Source organism: Puma concolor, chromosome C1 (genome assembly GCF_028749965.1).
Source record: "Puma concolor isolate L17-30 chromosome C1, mPumCon1.1.hap2, whole genome shotgun sequence".
NCBI lineage: Eukaryota > Metazoa > Chordata > Mammalia > Carnivora > Felidae > Puma > Puma concolor.
In genome coordinates this window covers 18,261,161-18,279,177 of record NC_141674.1, presented here as the reverse complement: position 1 = coordinate 18,279,177, position 18,017 = coordinate 18,261,161, and the positions used below count along the sequence as shown (strand labels likewise).

Here is an 18,017-nt window from a genome sequence, read left to right as displayed (position 1 = left end):
TCTGACTGATTGTAAGAACACATTATATACTGTCGATAGTAATCGTGTGATTACTATACTTTTTGAAAATTTCCTTAGTTTGTTTTCCCTTTTGAATTTTTTCTTTTTTTAATAGATGTTTAAAATTTTTTTTTTATTTTTTTTTTTAAATTTTTTTTTCAACGTTTATTTATTTTTGGGACAGAGAGAGGCAGAGCATGAACAGGGGAGGGGCAAAGAGAGAGGGAGACACAGAACTGGAAACAGGCTCCAGGCTCCGAGCCATCAGCCCAGAGCCCGACGCGGGGCTCGAACTCACGGACTGCGAGATCGTGACCTGGCTGAAGTCGGACGCTCAACCGACTGCGCCACCCAGGCGCCCCTAAAATTTTTTTAAATTAATTTATTTCTTTTGAGAGAGAGAGCACGAGGGGAGGGGATAGAAGGAGAGGGAGAGAGAGGATCCCAAGTTCGACGTGGGGCTCGAACCACAAACCGTGAGATCACGACCTGAGCCGAAACCAAGAGTCGGATTCTCAACTGACTGAGCCACCCAGGCACCCCTAAAATTTTTGTTTAAAGGTAGAGGTACCTGGATGGCTCAGTCAGTTGAGCATCTGACTTGGGCTCAGGTCATGATCTCATGGTTTGGGAGTTTGAACCTCATGCCAGGCCTGCTGCTGTTGGCACAGAGCTTGTTTCAGATCCCCTGTCCCTCTCTCTCTGCCCCTCTACCAGCTTGTGCTCTGTCAAAAATAAATAAAACATTAAAAAAATTTTTAAGGTAAATGTATCTATAGTTTGCTTCATAATTTCTTCGTTTGCTTTCCCCTGGTTAATAGTGACCCTCATTTTTTTTTTTTGATTTTGTATTTTTTATATTTATCACTTTAGTTCGAGTGAAATTTATTTTAGTATAAAAATATACGGGGCGCCTGGGTGGCTCAGTTGGTTAAGTGTCCGACTTCGGCTCAGGTCATGATCTCGCGGTCCGTGAGTTCGAGCCCCGTGTCGGGCTCTGTCCTGACCACTCAGAGCCTGGAGCCTGTTTCAGATTCTGTGTCTCCCTCTCTCTCTGATCCTCCCCTGTTCATGCTCTGTCTCTCTGTGTCTCAAAAATAAATAAACGTTAAAAAAAAATTTAAAAAATATAGGTAAGACTCTAACTTAAATTCTTTTTTTAGATAGATTTTTAAATTTTTTTTCCTTTTTTTTTTTCATGTTCATTTATTTTGAGAGAGAGAATATGTGTGCCTGCAAGCAAGGGGGGAGCAGAGAGAGAGGGAGAGAGAATTCCAAGCAGGCTCTGTGCTGCCAGTGCAGAGCTCAACTCGGGGCTCGATCTCACAAACCATGAGATCATAACCTAAGCCAAAATCAAGAGTCAGCTACTCAACTTACTAAGCCACCCAGGCACCTTGATTTTTTTTTTTTTTTAATTTAAGTAATCTCTATACCCAATGTGGGGCTTGAACTCATACCCCCAGGATCAAGAGTCACATGCTCTACCTAATGAACCAGCCCGGCACCCCTTAAATTCTTTTTTCAGTGGTTCTAATGTTAATTATTAAAGAATCCATTTAACCCACTGTTTTGTATACATACAATTTGGCATATATAAAAACACAGTAGATATATATTTCTGGTTATTTCTTCTTTTTTATTGATCTAGCTGTTAATAGAAACTATTTTGTAGTTTTATTATCTGGAAGGCAATGTCAGGGTACACATATTTTCAAATATTTTCCAGAAAAGTTTTATTAATTTATACTACCTCCTTCCTGTCTCCCCCTTCCTACCCTCAAACTTCAGCAGTGTATGAGAGAGACATTCTCAGGGCTACAGTCACTTTACTTAAAACTCTTCAAAAAAATGGGGCACCTGGGTGGCTCTGTCGGTTAAGCCTCTGACTCTTGATTTCGGCTCAGGTCATGATCTCTTGGTTCGTGAGATCGAGCCCCACGTCAGGCTCTGCACTGACAGTGTGGAGCCTGCTTGGGTTTCTCTCTCTCCCTCTCTCTCTCTCTGCCTCTCTCCTGCTCACTCTTTCTCTCTCAAAAATAAACAAATAAACTTAAAAAAAAAAAAAAAGTCTTCAGAAAACTGTAGGCTCCCATCCTGGTTGTGCTACTGACCAGTTGTTGAACCTTGAGAACATCTCACATGCTTTAAGCCTGGTTCCTCTTCAGCTAAATGAAAATTACAGTGGTACCTCCCTCCTAAGATGGTTTTGAGTTCAAAACGAACGGTTTATTGAAAGCTGGGGAACTATAAAATACTAACAGAAATGGAGGCAATTGATAATGATTACATTTTTGTAAAGAGAAACATATCTTAAACAAACAAACAAACAAACAAACAAACAAACGTGAGGGGTGCCTGGCTGCATCCGGGACTCTTGATCTCAGCAGGGTGGTGAGTTCAAGCACCATGCTCCCTGTGGAGCCTACTTAAAATAAACAAACAAAAGAACATGTGAATGGTTTTGAGGTTTGGGTATGGAAATTCGTCTCTCAGTGCGCTCTGAAGTCTGGATGCCTCACAAGGTTCCATCTTGCCGTGTTGCTTTGAATTGCAAAGAATCAGTTCCATTTGCCTGCAGACCCAGAGGCTCCTGAATTCACTGCAAATCGGTTCGAGAGCCTTCAAGAGCCGAGATGTCACTCCACACAGGAAGGAGCGGCTCTCTAAGCGTTTTGATCCTTGACTTTGTTAGGTGGAGACATTATTTCCTGATTCACTTGAGCTGCAGATGGGTTGAGGAGGATACGAGCTAGATGACCATAATTAGGGAAGGAAGTATGGGGGGAGGTGCACGCACATAAAGAGAAAAATGGAACATGGAAAACAGACAGCTGCCTGCATGGACCAGGGATTCAAATTATTTTACTTTTTCTTGCATATCAGTCAGGGTTTGATCGGGGAACAGAAATCACAACAGTGATTTGAACCGAAAGAGCTTAATGGAAAGAATTGTTACTGACATAAGGTTATCAAACTAGGGGCTCTCAAACCCAACAGGCAGAAAGAACTTTAAGGGATCATGGCGGTGAGAGCGGAAAGCGGTGACCATTCCGAGGGTGAAGGGGACCAAGGTAAGAGGTCGTAATGATGAAAACTTAACAAGATAAGAGGTTATTCAGCCACAAAAAGAAAAGAAATGCCGACATGGGCTAGAACTTGGAATGAACCGTGAAAACATGCTGGCTGGAAGAAGCCAGGCATGTAAGCCCACATATTACATGATTCCGTTCATGTGGAAGTCCAGAATCGGGAAATCTATAGAAACAGAGAGTGGGTTGGCGACTCCTTACATAAATGGGATCACACAGGATTTGTCCTCTTGTGTCTTGCCTATGCACTTAGCGTACTGACCTCAAGGTTCAGCCGTGTCCTAGCATGTGTCGATATTTCCTTCCCTTTAAGGCTGACGAATCCTCGTGTGCATCCGTTGACGGGCGCTTGAGTCGCTCCCATCTTTTGGCCATCACGAAGAACGCTGCTCTGAACACGGGTGTATAAGTATCTGAGTCCCTGCTTTCAGTTCTTTTGTGTCTGTGGCCAGAAGTGGCATTTCCGGAACACGGGGCAATCCATTTGGAATCTTTTGAGAAATCACCATACCATTTGCCAGCGTGGCTGTGCCATTTTACATCCCCACTGCCAGTGCACCAAGGTTCCAAGGTCTCCACACCCTCGCCAACGCTTGCTATCTTCTTTTCGGTGTTTCTTTTTGAGGGGGTGAAAATGTTCTAGAGTGGACTGTGGCGACGCTTACACATGTTTGTAGATAGACTAAAAACTGTTGCGTTACGTAAGTTATTTCATTTAAGTTTACTTATTTATTTTGAGTGAGGGAAGGAGAGCGACAGGGGGAAGAACAGGGAGAGAGAGGGAGGGAGAGGGAGAGGGAGAATCCCAAGCAGGCTCCGTGCTGTCAGCGCAGAGCCCGATGCGGGGACTCGAACTCACGAACCCTCAGATAGTGACCTGAGCCGAAACCATGAGTCAGAAGTTTGACTGAGCCGCCCAGGCACCCCGAATCATATACTTTAGAGAGTGCATTGTATGGTATGTGATTTATGTCAGTAAAGCTGTTTAAAAAAAAGGTAGGAGGAGGGGTCCCGTGGATAAACCACACCCCCAGGCCTCCAGGAGGGTGTGCAGATATCGCTGAGGGGTGGGGGCCGTGGAGCTGATCGCGTGAGAGTTGGAAAGAGCTGCAAACTAGACCCAACTGAGGCTTCACTGAGGGGAGGAAGTGCCTCCAGAAGATGGGCACAGAAACAGGAAGTAGACAGGAAGGGGCGAGCCCCTTCCTCCTGCAGCCTCACGACCCCCTTCGTGAGCACGACCCCCTGCTCCCAGGAAGCAGCTAGCCCAGCAGAGAGGGGGTTTGCAGCCTCCCACGGCCATCCCCTAGAAGGGCAGGTTTGGAGCGGAGGGAAAAATAGCTTCACGACTTGCTGTCTTCATCTGTTCTGGTTGCTGTAATAAAAGACCATAAACCGTGTGGCTTATCGACAACAGACATTGATTTCCTAGTTCTGGGGGCCAGAAGCCCCAGATCATGAAGCCGGCATGGTGGGGTTCTGATGAAGGCCCTCTTTCTGGTTATGGCCACCTCCTTCTGTCCCCTCACGTGGTGGGGAGAGAGCGAGCCGGCTCTCTGACCTCGTGTAAGGACCCTGATCCCATTCGTGAAGGCACAGAGCACGTGTGTGTATCAATCAGTGAAATACAAACAGTTGAGTTAGTTTTGTGCAGGGTTTCCAGCGCCTTGATAGAACAAAGTACAGATCTGCGTACAAGCTACGAAATACAAGTTGTATCATACCCGTGGTTCCCACACAAGGGAAGGGCTCTTCTATTTGCATTTAAGATGGGTATTGCACGCAAGAAAAATGGCAAAAAATTGTCCCCTTAATGGTACTTTTCCCTGCTCTTTGAGCAAGTGCGGATTTTCCTTTGCACTTGTGTGAGTCTGTTTCCCCAAAGGCTTCCTGTCCCCCGAGTGTGAGGGGTGATTTTTGTCTCTGAGGAGGTGAGCTGGGCTGTCTGTGGCTTCCCCTTCAGGTGTGGAAGTGAGGGGCCCGCAGGCCGCCTTGTGCTGTAGGCAAAAGCAAGCAGGACTTCACACCAGGGGCTGAGATGCCTTTCCCGATCCTGCCTCCCTGTCCTCGTGGAGGGCCATGTTTCTTCAGCTCCGTCCTGTCCCCCTCCCTGCCCCAGCATCCTTCCCATTGGGCCCCCACCGCCAGACATTCCACTGTTAGGGCTCCATCTGGGGCAAATGCTGCTCTGCGTCTGTAGAGTCTATTATAGTTTTCCGATGAATCTGTCCTTTTGCTGCCCAGAGCACCCTTGTTCTTGGTACCTACTGACTAAGCCCTGGCACTGAGAAGAGGGGAGTGTGGCTGCTTAGGCTCCATATTGGAGGTGAGTGTGGCTGCTTAGGCTCCATGTTGGACAGGAACTTTTAACGTATCTTCTTGGCATGATGAAATACCTTTTTTCCCCTCTTTCACCTGTTTTTTTTTTTTTTTTTACATTATTCATTTATTTTAAGAGAGAGAGAGAGGGAGAGAGAGCATCCCCAGCAGGCTCCGTGCTGTCAGCCCCGTGCTGAAACGGGGCTCGAACCCATGAACCATGAGATCATGACCTGAGCTGAAACCAAGAGGCAGACGCTTAACAGACTGAGCCACCCAGGAACTCTTCCTCTCCCACTGAAGCTCAGGGAGTCTGTCTTCTTCCTCAGTGGGCTCCAGGGCTCATACAGACCCTCATAGGCTGGGTCCCAATCCCGTGAGGCCTCTCCTCCAACTCAGAGACACAGCACCAGCTTTAGTTGTAGCTCTCTGAGTTTCTGCTCCCCAGGGCCCCTCCTTTAGGCATAATATCTAAGTTTTAATAATTCCACCTGTCGTAGACTCCGGGTCTGGAGTTCTTTCTTGTCCAGCAAGAAAGCAGGACGCAGGATTAAAACGCTAGAGATGGCTAATGTCCGGGAGAGCTCAAGAGCCCCGATTAAGGGTCCTTGCTCAGTGTTTATTAGGATCAGAAGGCTTACAACCATGGTCATGGGCGTGCACAAAGAGACAGTGAAGCTGTGAACATTAACTCACGGGTGTGAGGGAAAGGGCATTTTGAAAATATGTGGGCTCAGGGGTTTGGGTTAATACAAAACAAAATCCTGGCACCCAGGCGGAAGGTTGTTTACAGAGGACTTGAGGCACTACCTCTGTTAACCTGAACTAGTCTAGGGGACAAGAAAGAGCGTGCTACCTCAGGGTCCACAAGGGTCAAACAACCTTCCTTTTGCTAATTCGCTCTGCTTTGGGCAACTTCACCTTGCAGCCCTGTTTACCTAATTTGGTTCTTCCTTCCTGTGAAAGCAGCTTTCTGCTATTGTACTAAATTGGGGGTGTTTCCACCCTGAATACCTAATCTTGTTTACCTCTTCTGCCTTTGTTTTATATTGGGGCTTTGCCCGTAACTATCTGGACTGGCGCCTTTGCCTCTCTCTCTCTATACCTATTTACCTAATCTTGTTTAGCCAGACTGGGGTGTGAGCATCCTAAGTCTTTCTAATGCTGTCTGCCTTGTTAACCCATCAGTGCAGGCTCAGGGAATTCCCAAGCTCTCCCCCCACATCCAGCTTCTTCCCTGTCTTCCCCCAGCCCTCGGGTGGGGGCTGCTTCTTACCGCCGCTGTCGCTATGAGACTTCAGCATTCTCTCCTACCCTTTCAGTTGCCCAGTAAACAGCTTTCTACCTAGTTACCAATTCCTTATATTACATTTTCTGTTCCAGTAACTGGTATGGTTTCTGTCTCCTGACTCAATAGCTGCCTAAGAAATTATGTTCTAAGTAGGGCGCCTGGGCGGCTCAGTCGCCTAAGCGTCTGATTCTTGATTTCGGCTCAGGTCACGATCTCATGAAACCGTGAGTTCGAGCCCCGCTTTCCGGCTCCACCCCGACCGACCGTGCAGAGCCTGCTTGGGATTCTCTCTGCCCCTCCCTCTCTGCCCCTCCTCCACTCATGCTTGTTCTCTCTCTTTCTAAATAAATAAATAAATAAAAACTTAAAAAAAAAAAAAAAACTTACACTCTTAGGCTACTCCAGACTCAAGAGAAAGTTACATTCTGTGCTAAAAAAATGAATAAAGAATTTAAAAGTAAAAGAATTCTTGTCTACTGACATATCAAAGACTGGATTTAATGGGGCGCCTGGGTGGCTCAGTCGGTTAAGCGTCCGACTTCGGCTCAGGTCACGATCTCGCGGTCCGTGAGTTCAAGCCCCGCGTCGGGCTCTGGGTTGATGGCTCAGAGCCTGGAGCCTGCTTCCGATTCTGTGTCTCCTTCTCTCTCTGCCCCTCCCCCATTCATGCTCTGTCTCTCTCTGTCTCAAAAATAAATAAAGGTTAAAAAAAAAAAAAAAAGACTGGATTTAAAATATATAGAGGGGGCACCTGGCTGGTTTAGTCAGAGGGGCATGTGACTCTTGATCTCAGGGTTGTGAGTTTGTTGGGTGTAGAGATTACTAAAAAATAAACTTTAAAAGTTATATATGTACATATATATACACATACATACATATATGTACATATATACACATATACATATGTATATGTATATACACATATATATGTGTATGTATATATGTATATATGTGTGTATATACATATATCTATACACACATGTATATGTGTACATACATAGAGAGAGAGAGAGAGAAACTTTGGAGTCAGTTATATCTGGGTTTGAATCCAGGCTCTATAACTTACACACCAAGTGGCCCTGAGTAAATTACTGAACTTCTTTGAGCCTCAGTTTCTGTGCTTATAAAACGAGGACAGAGCAGCCTCCTGGCAGAGCTGTTGTGAGAAGGGAGGGAAATGACACAGTAGGAGGAAGAGCTCAGAAGCCAGTGGTGGATGTGGAACATAGGCTGTGGCAGGACTTGGTGCAGTGGGGGAGGAAAAGACTGGAGATCCCAAGACCTGGGTTCTAGTCCTGGGTCCGCAGGTAACTAGGCAATGGACCCCTCTGCGGGGCCCCCCCTCTCCTGACATGTGAAACACCATGTTTGAGTCACATCAAGCCAAGTTTGGTTCCCGAATGCCGGTGTCTTCTTATGGGTCTGTGGCAAGATGAGGCAAATAATAACACTGCCCTACATTTTTCATAACACTAAATTATTCAGCTTAAAGGATTGCCTTTATGGTGAGATTTTGCCTGTTTACTATTTGGATATTAATGTCCTGTTTATTGAAATGATAGTATAGGGGCGCCTGGGTGGCTCAGTCTGTTAAGTGTCCGACTTCAGCTCAGGTCATGATCTCACAGTCTGTGAGTTTGAGCCCCGTGTCGGGCTCTGTGCTGACAGCTCGGAGCTTGGAGTCTGTTTCAGATTCTGTGTCCCCCTCTTTCTCCACCCCACCCCTGCTTGTGCTCTGTCTCTCTCTGTCTTTCAAAAATGAATAAACATTAAAATTTAAAAAAAAAATAAAAAAATAAAGATAATTTAAACAGTATGTTAATGGTGAATGAATAGGCAGACATATCAGTGGGGGAGAGCAGAGAGTCCAGAAAATTTAGAAAGTTAGCGTATTATAGAAATGTCATCTCAATTCCATTATGTTTATAAAATACTTATGTATAAAAATATATTTGATAGAAATAATTGGATTATATGTAAAACAAAACACACAAAACAAAAAGATTTTTTCATAGCAAAAAAAAAAAAAAAAGCCACATAAGCTAATCAAAAAGCAAATACACTGGGGAATACTTGAAAGTCACATCACAGAGAAAGGGTTAATTGATGCAAAATACAAATAGCACGTTCAAATCAATGAGACCAATAAGGCCAGAGAATGTGGGCAAAGACTGGACAGTTGGCAGAAAAGGATACACAAATGCGTATAAACGCGTGCTAAGATACTCAGTGTCGTTCATGTGAAGAGGAATAAATGTCTGTGACTTGAACGTTTTGGTAGAAGATGACATTTTGGGAAAAGTAGAAGACATTATACGACAGCTATCTAATTTCCTGAATCTGTCTGGGATGCTTACAAGGATCAGAGTGCGACTGACATCTGCAAAGACGTATTTCTGGGGCTGTTGTTTTCATGACAAACAGGCTTTTGGAGAGTCAAAGATGGGCTTTGTGGATTGTTGCTGTTGCTGTTCTTTAACTTATAAAACAATCCTGACGAATAAGTGCACGGACGTTTCTAGGGAGCAACGGTGAAGATTCACATTCCAGTGTCAACGTGAGAAGGCAGCAGGCACCGTTTGCCCTGCCGTGAGAATCTTCTCTCATCGCACTGGTCTCTTAGCGCATCCGGGCTCCTGTAACTAAAACATCCGTGGACTGGGTGGCTGAAGCAGATTCAGTCTGGTGAGAACCCGTTCCTGGTTCGTAGTCTTTCTCGCTGTGTCCTCACTTGAACAGAAGGGGCGAGGGAGCTTGTTTAACGAGGGCACTATGAGACCAAAGAAAATATACATATTGGTCTCTGCACCTTGTCCCTGGCACAGAGCTCCTAAAACCCTTGTAGTCTCCTCAGTGGTAAGAACATCGAGAATATCTCTGGCTCTAATATTTGTCTTTGACCTTGTCTCTGACTCAGGGCTCCTAAACCTTGTAAATTTGTGAGTGATAAGAGCACTAGGAGCTTTTTTTCTTCTTCTTCTTTTTTAATGTTTATTTTTATTTTTTTTAATTTTTTTTAACATTTATTTATTTTTGAGACAGAGAGAGATAGAGCATGAACGGGGGAGGGGAAGAGAGAGAGGGAGACACAGAATCCAAAGCAGGCTCCAGGCTCTGAGCCATCAGCCCAGAGCCTGACGCGGGGCTCGAATCCGCAAACTGTGAGATCATGACGTGAGCCGAGGACGGACCCTTAATGGACTGCCCACCCAGGGGCCCCAGGAGCATCTTTTATGCTAATGAGGCAACACTGGTGGGGGTCCTGGATGGGGGCTGGTCAGCCTGAATGGAAGATGGGAATTCTCAGCTCTACCCTCCCTCCCCCGGAGAGGGGTTGGAAACGGAGTTACTCATTGCTCAGGCCTACGCAGGTAGCCTCCATAAAATCCCAAGGATACAGGGGAAGTGGGCAAACATCCGTAAAGGGAGGTTCATGGGCCCGAACTCCTTGGGGACAGAAGCTTCTGCGCTCAGGGCTTCCCCATTGCTTCAATATAATATAACATCCTGATGGAATGCTGGACATAGTTGCCAGACTTTGTAACTATGAGCTTATCCAATCCTCATAAGAATCTTCAGGTGGACACTGTTACTGTGCCTGTTTCACAGATGGGGCTCAGAGAGTTTAAGTAACTTGTCGATGTCACACAGGTACTAAGTGGGGAGCTAGGAATCAAACCTAAGCAGTTGGCCACAGAGTCTATACACTTAACCACTGCAGGAAAAAAAAAAAAAAAAAAAAGGCAGGGGGGTGCTTAATTCAGCCTTAACTGCCATCACGGGCGTTTCTAGAACTGCACTGTTACTACAGCAGCCATACTCTAGCTATATGTGGGTATTTAACTTTAATTAAGTTTAAATAAAATTAAAAATCTAGTTCCTAGGTTGCACTTGCCACATTTAAAGGGCTCAATAACCACATCTGGTTAGTGGCTGCTGTACCTCGCGGCACATAGAACAATCCCACCCTTGCAGAAAGTTCTATGGCACAGCACCGTTCTAGATAACTTTAGAAAGTACTAGCCAAACATAAGACTTAAACTCAACAGTATCACGTGGGTTGTTTTTTTTTAAACGAAACACCACTTCGTAATGTTATTTGCAGCTAACACACCTATTTTTTTGAGACATACGACATGTCGTATCAGTCATGAAGTTCACAAAATATAAGCATCCACGCAGAATATATTCTAAGGCGACTTCACTTACACCGCTTCTCAGAGAAGCACGCAGTGTATTTTTTTGCCTACCGGCCACTGCTGGACCAGATTTGGGGTTCATACACGTGCAGGGTGGAGTTGCTCCAACACGAACTACCCTGATGGCTGTCTTGTGTGCACAGTACCATCGAGGTGGCTGGTTTCCACCAGGAAGGCAATGGACATATCAGTCCTCCCTTCCTACCCAGCAATCGGCTCCACGGTGCAGGAACCCCGGCGACCCGGCATCATCGCTTCAAGGGAGGGGTGCGGGGAGGGGCTGAGCTCTCGACAAAGCCCACAGGCACCTACCTGGGTTTGAGCTGTCTGGTTAGAGAACCCAGAGTCCCAGCCTTGAGAAGAGGGGGGGCAGAGCGGAGTGGAGAGGGGAAGACCAGAGAACAACGGACAGTTTAAACCCAGGTCTGGTGACCCTGGTGTAGGCACTGGCCGCTAGGAAGGAGAGAGAGGTGGGAGACTTAACGTTGCTTGGAGCATTCAAGAGGGCTTGGGGGATGTCAGAGCCGAGAGAAAAAAATAAAAAATCGGGAATATGTGAGCGGAAAGTTGATGTCTGCTTGCCCCCCACCCCCGTCCCGCAACAGCAAGTGTCACCAGCTAACAGTTGACATTTGGGGAGAAAGGCTGGGAGAAGATAGTCCAAGGCAGATTCAGAACTCTGGATCCACATCAGCTGTTCTTCCAGAATACCCAGGTACCTACCTGCCCCTGGCTTCCCCTCAGGAAGCTGCCACGCACTCTCTGCTCAGCCTTCCTGGAGCTCAGCTATGCCATCACCCCCAACCTGAAGGCAGGGGAGGCCCAGGCCCCGGGGGCAATGCCTGAGTGGCACTGAAACCATGACCGTCAGCTGACCGGAAACTATAATGCACTTTTACCCACTCATCTCATTCTTGCCTGGATTGGGACTAAAAGGCCCATAACCCAAACAGGGAAGGGGCAGAGTAAGGTTGGGAGCACATAATACACCAAAATGATCACCTGGGTTTGACATATTTAAATGGCTTCCCTGCGGGGCGCCTGGGTGGCTCAGTGGGCTGGGCGTCCGACTTCAGCTCAGGTCACGATCTCGCGGTCTGTGAGTTCGAGCCCCGCGTCGGGCTCTGGGCTGATGGCTCAGAGCCTGGAGCCTGCTTCTGATTCTGTGTCTCCCTCTCTCTCTGCCCCTTCCCCGTTCATGCTCTGTCTCTGTCTCAAAAATAAACGTTAAGGGGCGCCTGGGTGGCGCAGTCGGTTAAGCGTCCGACTTCAGCCAGGTCACCATCTCGCGGTCCGTGAGTTCGAGCCCCGCGTCAGGCTCTGGGCTGATGGCTCAGAGCCTGGAGCCTGTTTCCGATTCTGTGTCTCCCTCTCTCTCTGCCCCTCCCCCATTCATGCTCTGTCTCTCTCTGTCCCAAAAATAAGTAAACGTTGAAAAAAAAATTAAAAAAAAAATAAACGTTAAAAAAAATTAAAAAAAAATAAATGGCTTCCCTGCTCACCTTCCATTTATCCGCTCTGCCCTCCCACCTCATCCCTGCCCACCTCAGAAAAATCACTTGGAAAATCTGAATAGCAGCAAAACCAGATTTTAATTTCCTTTTGTGTTTTGTTCTTGCAGGCTTTGCAGCTTGACCTTGAAAAGTGACTTTTATTATCCCTTCAGATTCTTTCTCTTACACTCTGCATAAGGCCTCCTTTCCAATCAGCGTTGATCCTGCCGTTCTCTTCCTCATGGATCATCAATGGCTCCCATGCCCACTAAGATGCACCTTGGTCTCTTCTGTCAGGTATTCAAGGCCTCCATGATTTGGCCTCCACTGGTTATCTTTTTTTTTTTTTTACCTTTTATTTATTTTTTGAGACAGAGAGAGACAGAGCATGAACGGGGGAGGGTCAGAGAGAGGGAGACACAGAATCTGAAACAGGCTCCAGGCTCCGAGCTGTCAGCACAGAGCCCGACGCGGGGCTCGAACCCACAGACCGCGAGATCACGACCTGAGCTGAAGTTGGATGCTTAACCAACTGAGCCACCCAGGCGCCCCTCCACTGGTTATCTTTCCGGGTTCATCTCCCACCACCTTCTCTGCCTCTCCTTTCTTTGTCAACACCCACTCCCTATCACTGTGCCTTTGCAAATGCTGGCCCCTCTACCTGGGGTGTGTGTGGGGGGGGGGGGGGTGTTGCTGGTCAGCCCTAACTTCTATGCTTTGCTCAAACCTTAGTAAGATTTGCCCCCATCAATGAGTGAGGCCCCAAACATCTCCAATTCTTTTTATTTTTAAAATTAATTGATGGGGTGCCTGGGTGGCTCAGTTGGTTGAGCGTCCGACTTTGGCTCAGGTCATGATCTTGCGGTCTGTGGGTTCGAGCCCCACGTCAGGCTCTGTGCTGACAGCTCAGAGCCTGGAGCCTGTTTCAGATTCTGTGTCTCCCTCTCTCTCTGCCCCTCCCCCACTCATGCTCTGTCTCTCTCTCTCTCTCTCTGTCAAATATAAACTTAAAAAAATAAATAAAATGAATTGAAACTGAATAGTTTCAGAAATTTTAATTTTTATTCTAAGTACACTCTACAGCACACATGAGGCTCGAACTCACAACCCTGAGATCAAGAGTTGCGTGCTCTACTGAGCCAACCCGGCACCCCCAAATCACCTTCAATTCTGAGTACCCTGTTCCAGGCTTGGGGTCTGACCTTTGGCAGCGCCCCCTCCCTCAAACTGTCCTTTTCCGTGGCCCACTGTTGCAAGGTGCACCTCTCCAGGCCTGCCCTGCCACAGTTTCCTGGGTATGTGTCTTCCTCTGCTGGTCTGGGGAGGCAGGAACCATGGTCATGCTTTGTAGCCTTCACCGTCCAAATGCTTATTAACACACAGGTAATGCCTCACAAATATTGTTGAACTGAGTGGACACCTATCCTAAAGAAAAAAGGTCACCGTCTGCTGCCTTGTTAGGCATGGAAGACGCAATACAGAAGTGGTTAAGACACAATACAGAAGTGGTTATCGCAGGCGACAGATGCCGGGTTTTGAAGTCAAGGTACTAAATCGGTATTAAGCACAATCCATAAAGGTTAATGATCTATCAACACTGGTCTATTAACACTGTTATCTTGCCTATTAGTTAAAGACTGCCTAGGGAAACGTCAAGTGTAGTTCTAAGTAGTTATCACTGAATGGATGAATGCCACAGATCCTATGGGAATTATTTGACCTGCCAAGTGAACCCTAGACGGGAAACAAGGAATGCTAATTCCGACTTTCCAGGCTGGAGTGTGTCGGCCCCCCGGGGGTTGTAGCAGACCGTCTCTCGCAATTATTAGGCTTTTGAGGTGTGGGATTCTTGGATTACATGCATCAGAATGACCTGTACTGCCAATTAAGAACGCAGACTTAACGCAGACTTCTGGGCCATTCCCACTTAGAATATCCGCGCTTGGGGTGCAGGAATCTGCATTTTAAATAAACTCCTTAGGGGATCCTTATGCTAAGATTTGCAAACTCTTGCCGTTCTCAAAAGTATAGTCAGTCTAGGGGAAGACAATCACGTGAGTAGCCTGAAAGAAAGCAGCAACCCTTACCGAGAATGCCCGCTTTTCCATATGTGGGTCCATATGTGGGACCGTATGAAAGGAGGACCCAGCGTCTCTATCAGCTCCAAGTTAATTAACTAATAATTCAAGTCTGGTTTGTTGATCTATAAAGGAGAGGATGGAGGGGGAATGATGGAGGCTGTCTCTGAAATAAGAGCCCCCAGGCCTCCCAGAGGGCATTGGTGTGCAGGAAAATACCCATAATAAAAGAGCCAGATTTTCTGTCTATCCTTTTGTAAGTGATGCGACCACATTTTGTAAGATGGGAAGGGATGTTTCTTCCTTTTCAGGCTAACGTATCATTACCGATGCTCCTGAACGTTATTTCCCTCCTTCTCTTAACTTCTCCGTTCCTTTTGGGGGGGTTAAAAAAAAAAAAGGCCATCATACAGTTCACGGAACCAAAAACAAATTAGCTTTCAAGCGCGGGTGGAATACGAACACATCAAGCACGTTTTCGCTAGAAAGGCACAGACAACCGGAAGGGGCACACGTGCGTTTTCTGCAGGTGAATGACAGAAGGGTCCCGGGGCTGGCCCGCTATGCCATGTGAAGACAACGCAAACGTTACGTGAAAATATGGAATCGCGAGCGAGATGGGGAGGATCAGTCAAGGGGAAGACTGGATTCAGGGGTCCCCAGCCTCTCCCTCGATGTGGAAAGGAGAGGGCGGGATCTGTCTTGTTTCAGCTGCGAGGAATGTGGCAGCTTGCGGTCACCGAAGGGGGATGTTCAGTTACCATCCTCGGGGATGATGGGGGCTCTCCCAACCTGGGGGACCGGGGGTGGGGGCGGAACGGGGCGGGGTCTGAATCCCGCACTCGCCCCACCCACCCCGGAATACTGCTTTCATCCCCCCCCACCCCACCACCACCCTGGTCATCCGGAATCTCCAAGCCAAGATAATATATTCTTTGCCAGAGACAAAGGCTCTTCCAGATCCCCTTCTGGAGAGTTCTCGGTTAAAAAAAAAAAAAAAAAAAAAAAAGACTCGAAAGGCAAACTTCAGAATTCAGGGTTGAATCACTATCGGCAGGGCTTGAGCAGTTATAAAGGGAGCAAGGTGGGCTCATTCCTTCTTGGTGTGTTCCAGGACTCGGTAGGGAACCCCGGGGGCAGCCCCGGAGCTGTGTTCTTCTTGCATGACCGGAAGCGTGGCAGGAGCGCAGATCTCAGAAATGTTGTCGTTGTTTTCCAGGGCCCCATAGGAAAAAGAAGCTTTGAGGTCGGGCTGAACCGTCATTCCCTTGTCATGCATGTTTTGCATACCTGAAATGAAATCCATTTTCTCCACATCATTACGTGATAAGGGGTGGGGGTGGGGCACAGGAGACTGCGTCTTCCTCCACCCCATCGCAGGCTAATTATAGTGCTGGGGCGCTGATCACGTGCATTGCCAATTTCCTGAATGCTTTCGATCGAAAAAAGAACATCCAGAAATATGTGCTAGAAATATTACGGTTGCTAAGCAACCGGGGACGAATCTTCAGGAAATAATGCACACAGACCAGCCATTGTCAAGAGAGACCATGGGTTGGCCTAGCACGAGGTGGGAACGCGTGTTTGGGCCCCAGGGGGAGCAGAACCAGCACCGTGCTTCGAGCGTGGTAGATGCCAATACTTTCCTGCGGAATTAAATCAGGATCCAGCACATTTCATTATCCCCCTGGGAGAAGAGGGAGGGTAACTTTCGTGTCATGGACACGCGGCGGTGCCAGATGCATCAGGGACACTCAGAAGGCGAGTTTTGACCTTTAACATTTAACATCCCTGATCCGCATAGAGGGCAGGTGCCATTCTGCCTACCGCTCCTGGGCACATACTGATGTTGGATTTCTTCTTACAGTTGAGAACAGGGACTTTACTCCTGAATTCCGTTAGCCTTGTTCTACACTTTCCCCATCAGGCGGGACCTGACCTTGGAGGGCAACTCTCTTCCTGGCCTGGGACTTGAGACTTCAAATTCTCTTGCCGCTAGGCTGTCGGAGGAAACTGAACTCAAAGTGTCCTCCAGGAAACTATGAAGGCAATAACAGCAGGTCCCAGACTCCCGACTGCGCCCAGGCTCTGGGCTAAGCGCTCTACATCACAATGGTAACCACAGGGGGCATGAGGACAGCTAACGGGTACTGAGTATTGAGCTCCTGGCAGAAAAAAAGCTTGATCTCATCTGATCCTCACAACTACTGATGAGGAGAACGAGGCGGTTAGAGGTTATAGAACTTGCTTGAGGTCCCAAAGCCGGCAAGTGGCAGCGTTAGAGTTTAAACTCGGGTGGTCTGAGCGCTGAAGCCCACACTCTTAACAGGAATGCCGTGTGGCCGCCCTGCACACTTCCACTTAATACCCCCCGCCCCGCCCCCCAATCCGAGCCCCATTATCCGGACGAGGACACAGATTCCAAGGGGTGAAGTTACAAAAGCTGAGGGGGGTGCCTGTTCCTTCGGGAAAAGGGTGCGCTTACCGGGCACGGCTTAGCTGTTGGATGTTTTCAAAGTTCTTAAGCAGCAGGACCACACCCACAGTCTAACAATTATGGGTTAACTGATTTATGGAAAATGAGGGCGATGTGCACCGTGGGGGGACTGTGAGACTGCTTTTTCCTTTAAAAAACAAATTTTTTTTTTCTTTTAAGGTTTTTTCATTTTTGAGAGACAGAGGGAAGGGGAGAGAGAGAGAGAGGGAGACACAGAATCTGAGGCAGGCTCCAGGCTGTCAGCACGGAGCCCGATGTGGGGAACCCACGAACTGTGAGATCATGACCTAAGCTGAAGTCGGGTGCTTAACCAACGGAGCCACCCAGGTGCCCCTGCTTTTTCCTTTTTTTTAGAAACTGAATGCCTCTTGAACCGTAGCTACTGGTCGGTTGTGAAGGTCAATCTAGGTAGGCCAAATGCAAGGCTCTAATGCTGACCAGGGAATACAGGTAGTAGGAAAGGCACTGGGTTTAAACAGTTTTATTATTATTTTTTAATTTAATGAATTAACTAATTTATTTTTAAAGTTTTTAAAATTTAAGTAATTCTTACACCCCATGTGGGGCTTGAACTCATGACCCCGAGATCAAGAATGCTGTGCTCCACCAACTGAGCCAGCCAGCGTCCCCCTCCTTTTTTTTTTTATTTTTTTATTTTTTGTGTTCTACCTGGCATCAGGTTGAACACGTGTTTGAAATTTTCAAAGATTTTTTTTTAAAGCAAAAGGGAAGTGAAACCAAACTGAACCAGGCATCTACCAAGTCGCAGACACTGTGCAAGGGAGCCTTTCACATATTATCCCACTACCCTGAGAGAAGGAATCCCAATTTACAAGGTCAGAGGCCTTGGCCTGTCCAAGGACATGCCCAAGGTCACAGAGCGGGTGGACATAGAGCTGGGATCGGAATCCAGGGCACCAGAACTCCAAGCCCACGTGGCACGGGACACGTCCACTCGGAAGTGTCTGACGCGCCACGGCAACAGGGCAGGGTCTCCTTTCATCAACCTCTGACTTCCCACCCGTCACAAGGTACAAAGAGGAAGCCC

The 18,017-nt window shown here is 47.3% G+C and overlaps 1 protein-coding gene and 1 long non-coding RNA gene across 3 annotated transcripts in view; both read right to left on the bottom strand.

Annotated features, from left to right (window-relative positions):
* Positions 1 to 18,017, bottom strand: part of LOC147577843 (uncharacterized) — a 111,908-nt gene that overhangs the window by 48,232 nt on the left and 45,659 nt on the right. The window lies entirely within an intron of this gene.
* The window catches only part of NIPAL3 (NIPA like domain containing 3), a 51,271-nt gene continuing 46,414 nt past the window's right edge, over positions 13,161 to 18,017 (bottom strand). Inside the window, exon 12 of one of the 2 annotated variants that reach the window (XM_086716046.1) lies at positions 13,161 to 15,762. In XM_086716046.1, the coding sequence (XP_086572172.1) occupies positions 15,563 to 15,762 (200 nt within the window). In that variant the 3' untranslated portion in view covers positions 13,161 to 15,562. The remainder of the gene's footprint in view (positions 15,763 to 18,017) is intronic. The other variant, XM_086716049.1, reaches the window with a different exon arrangement.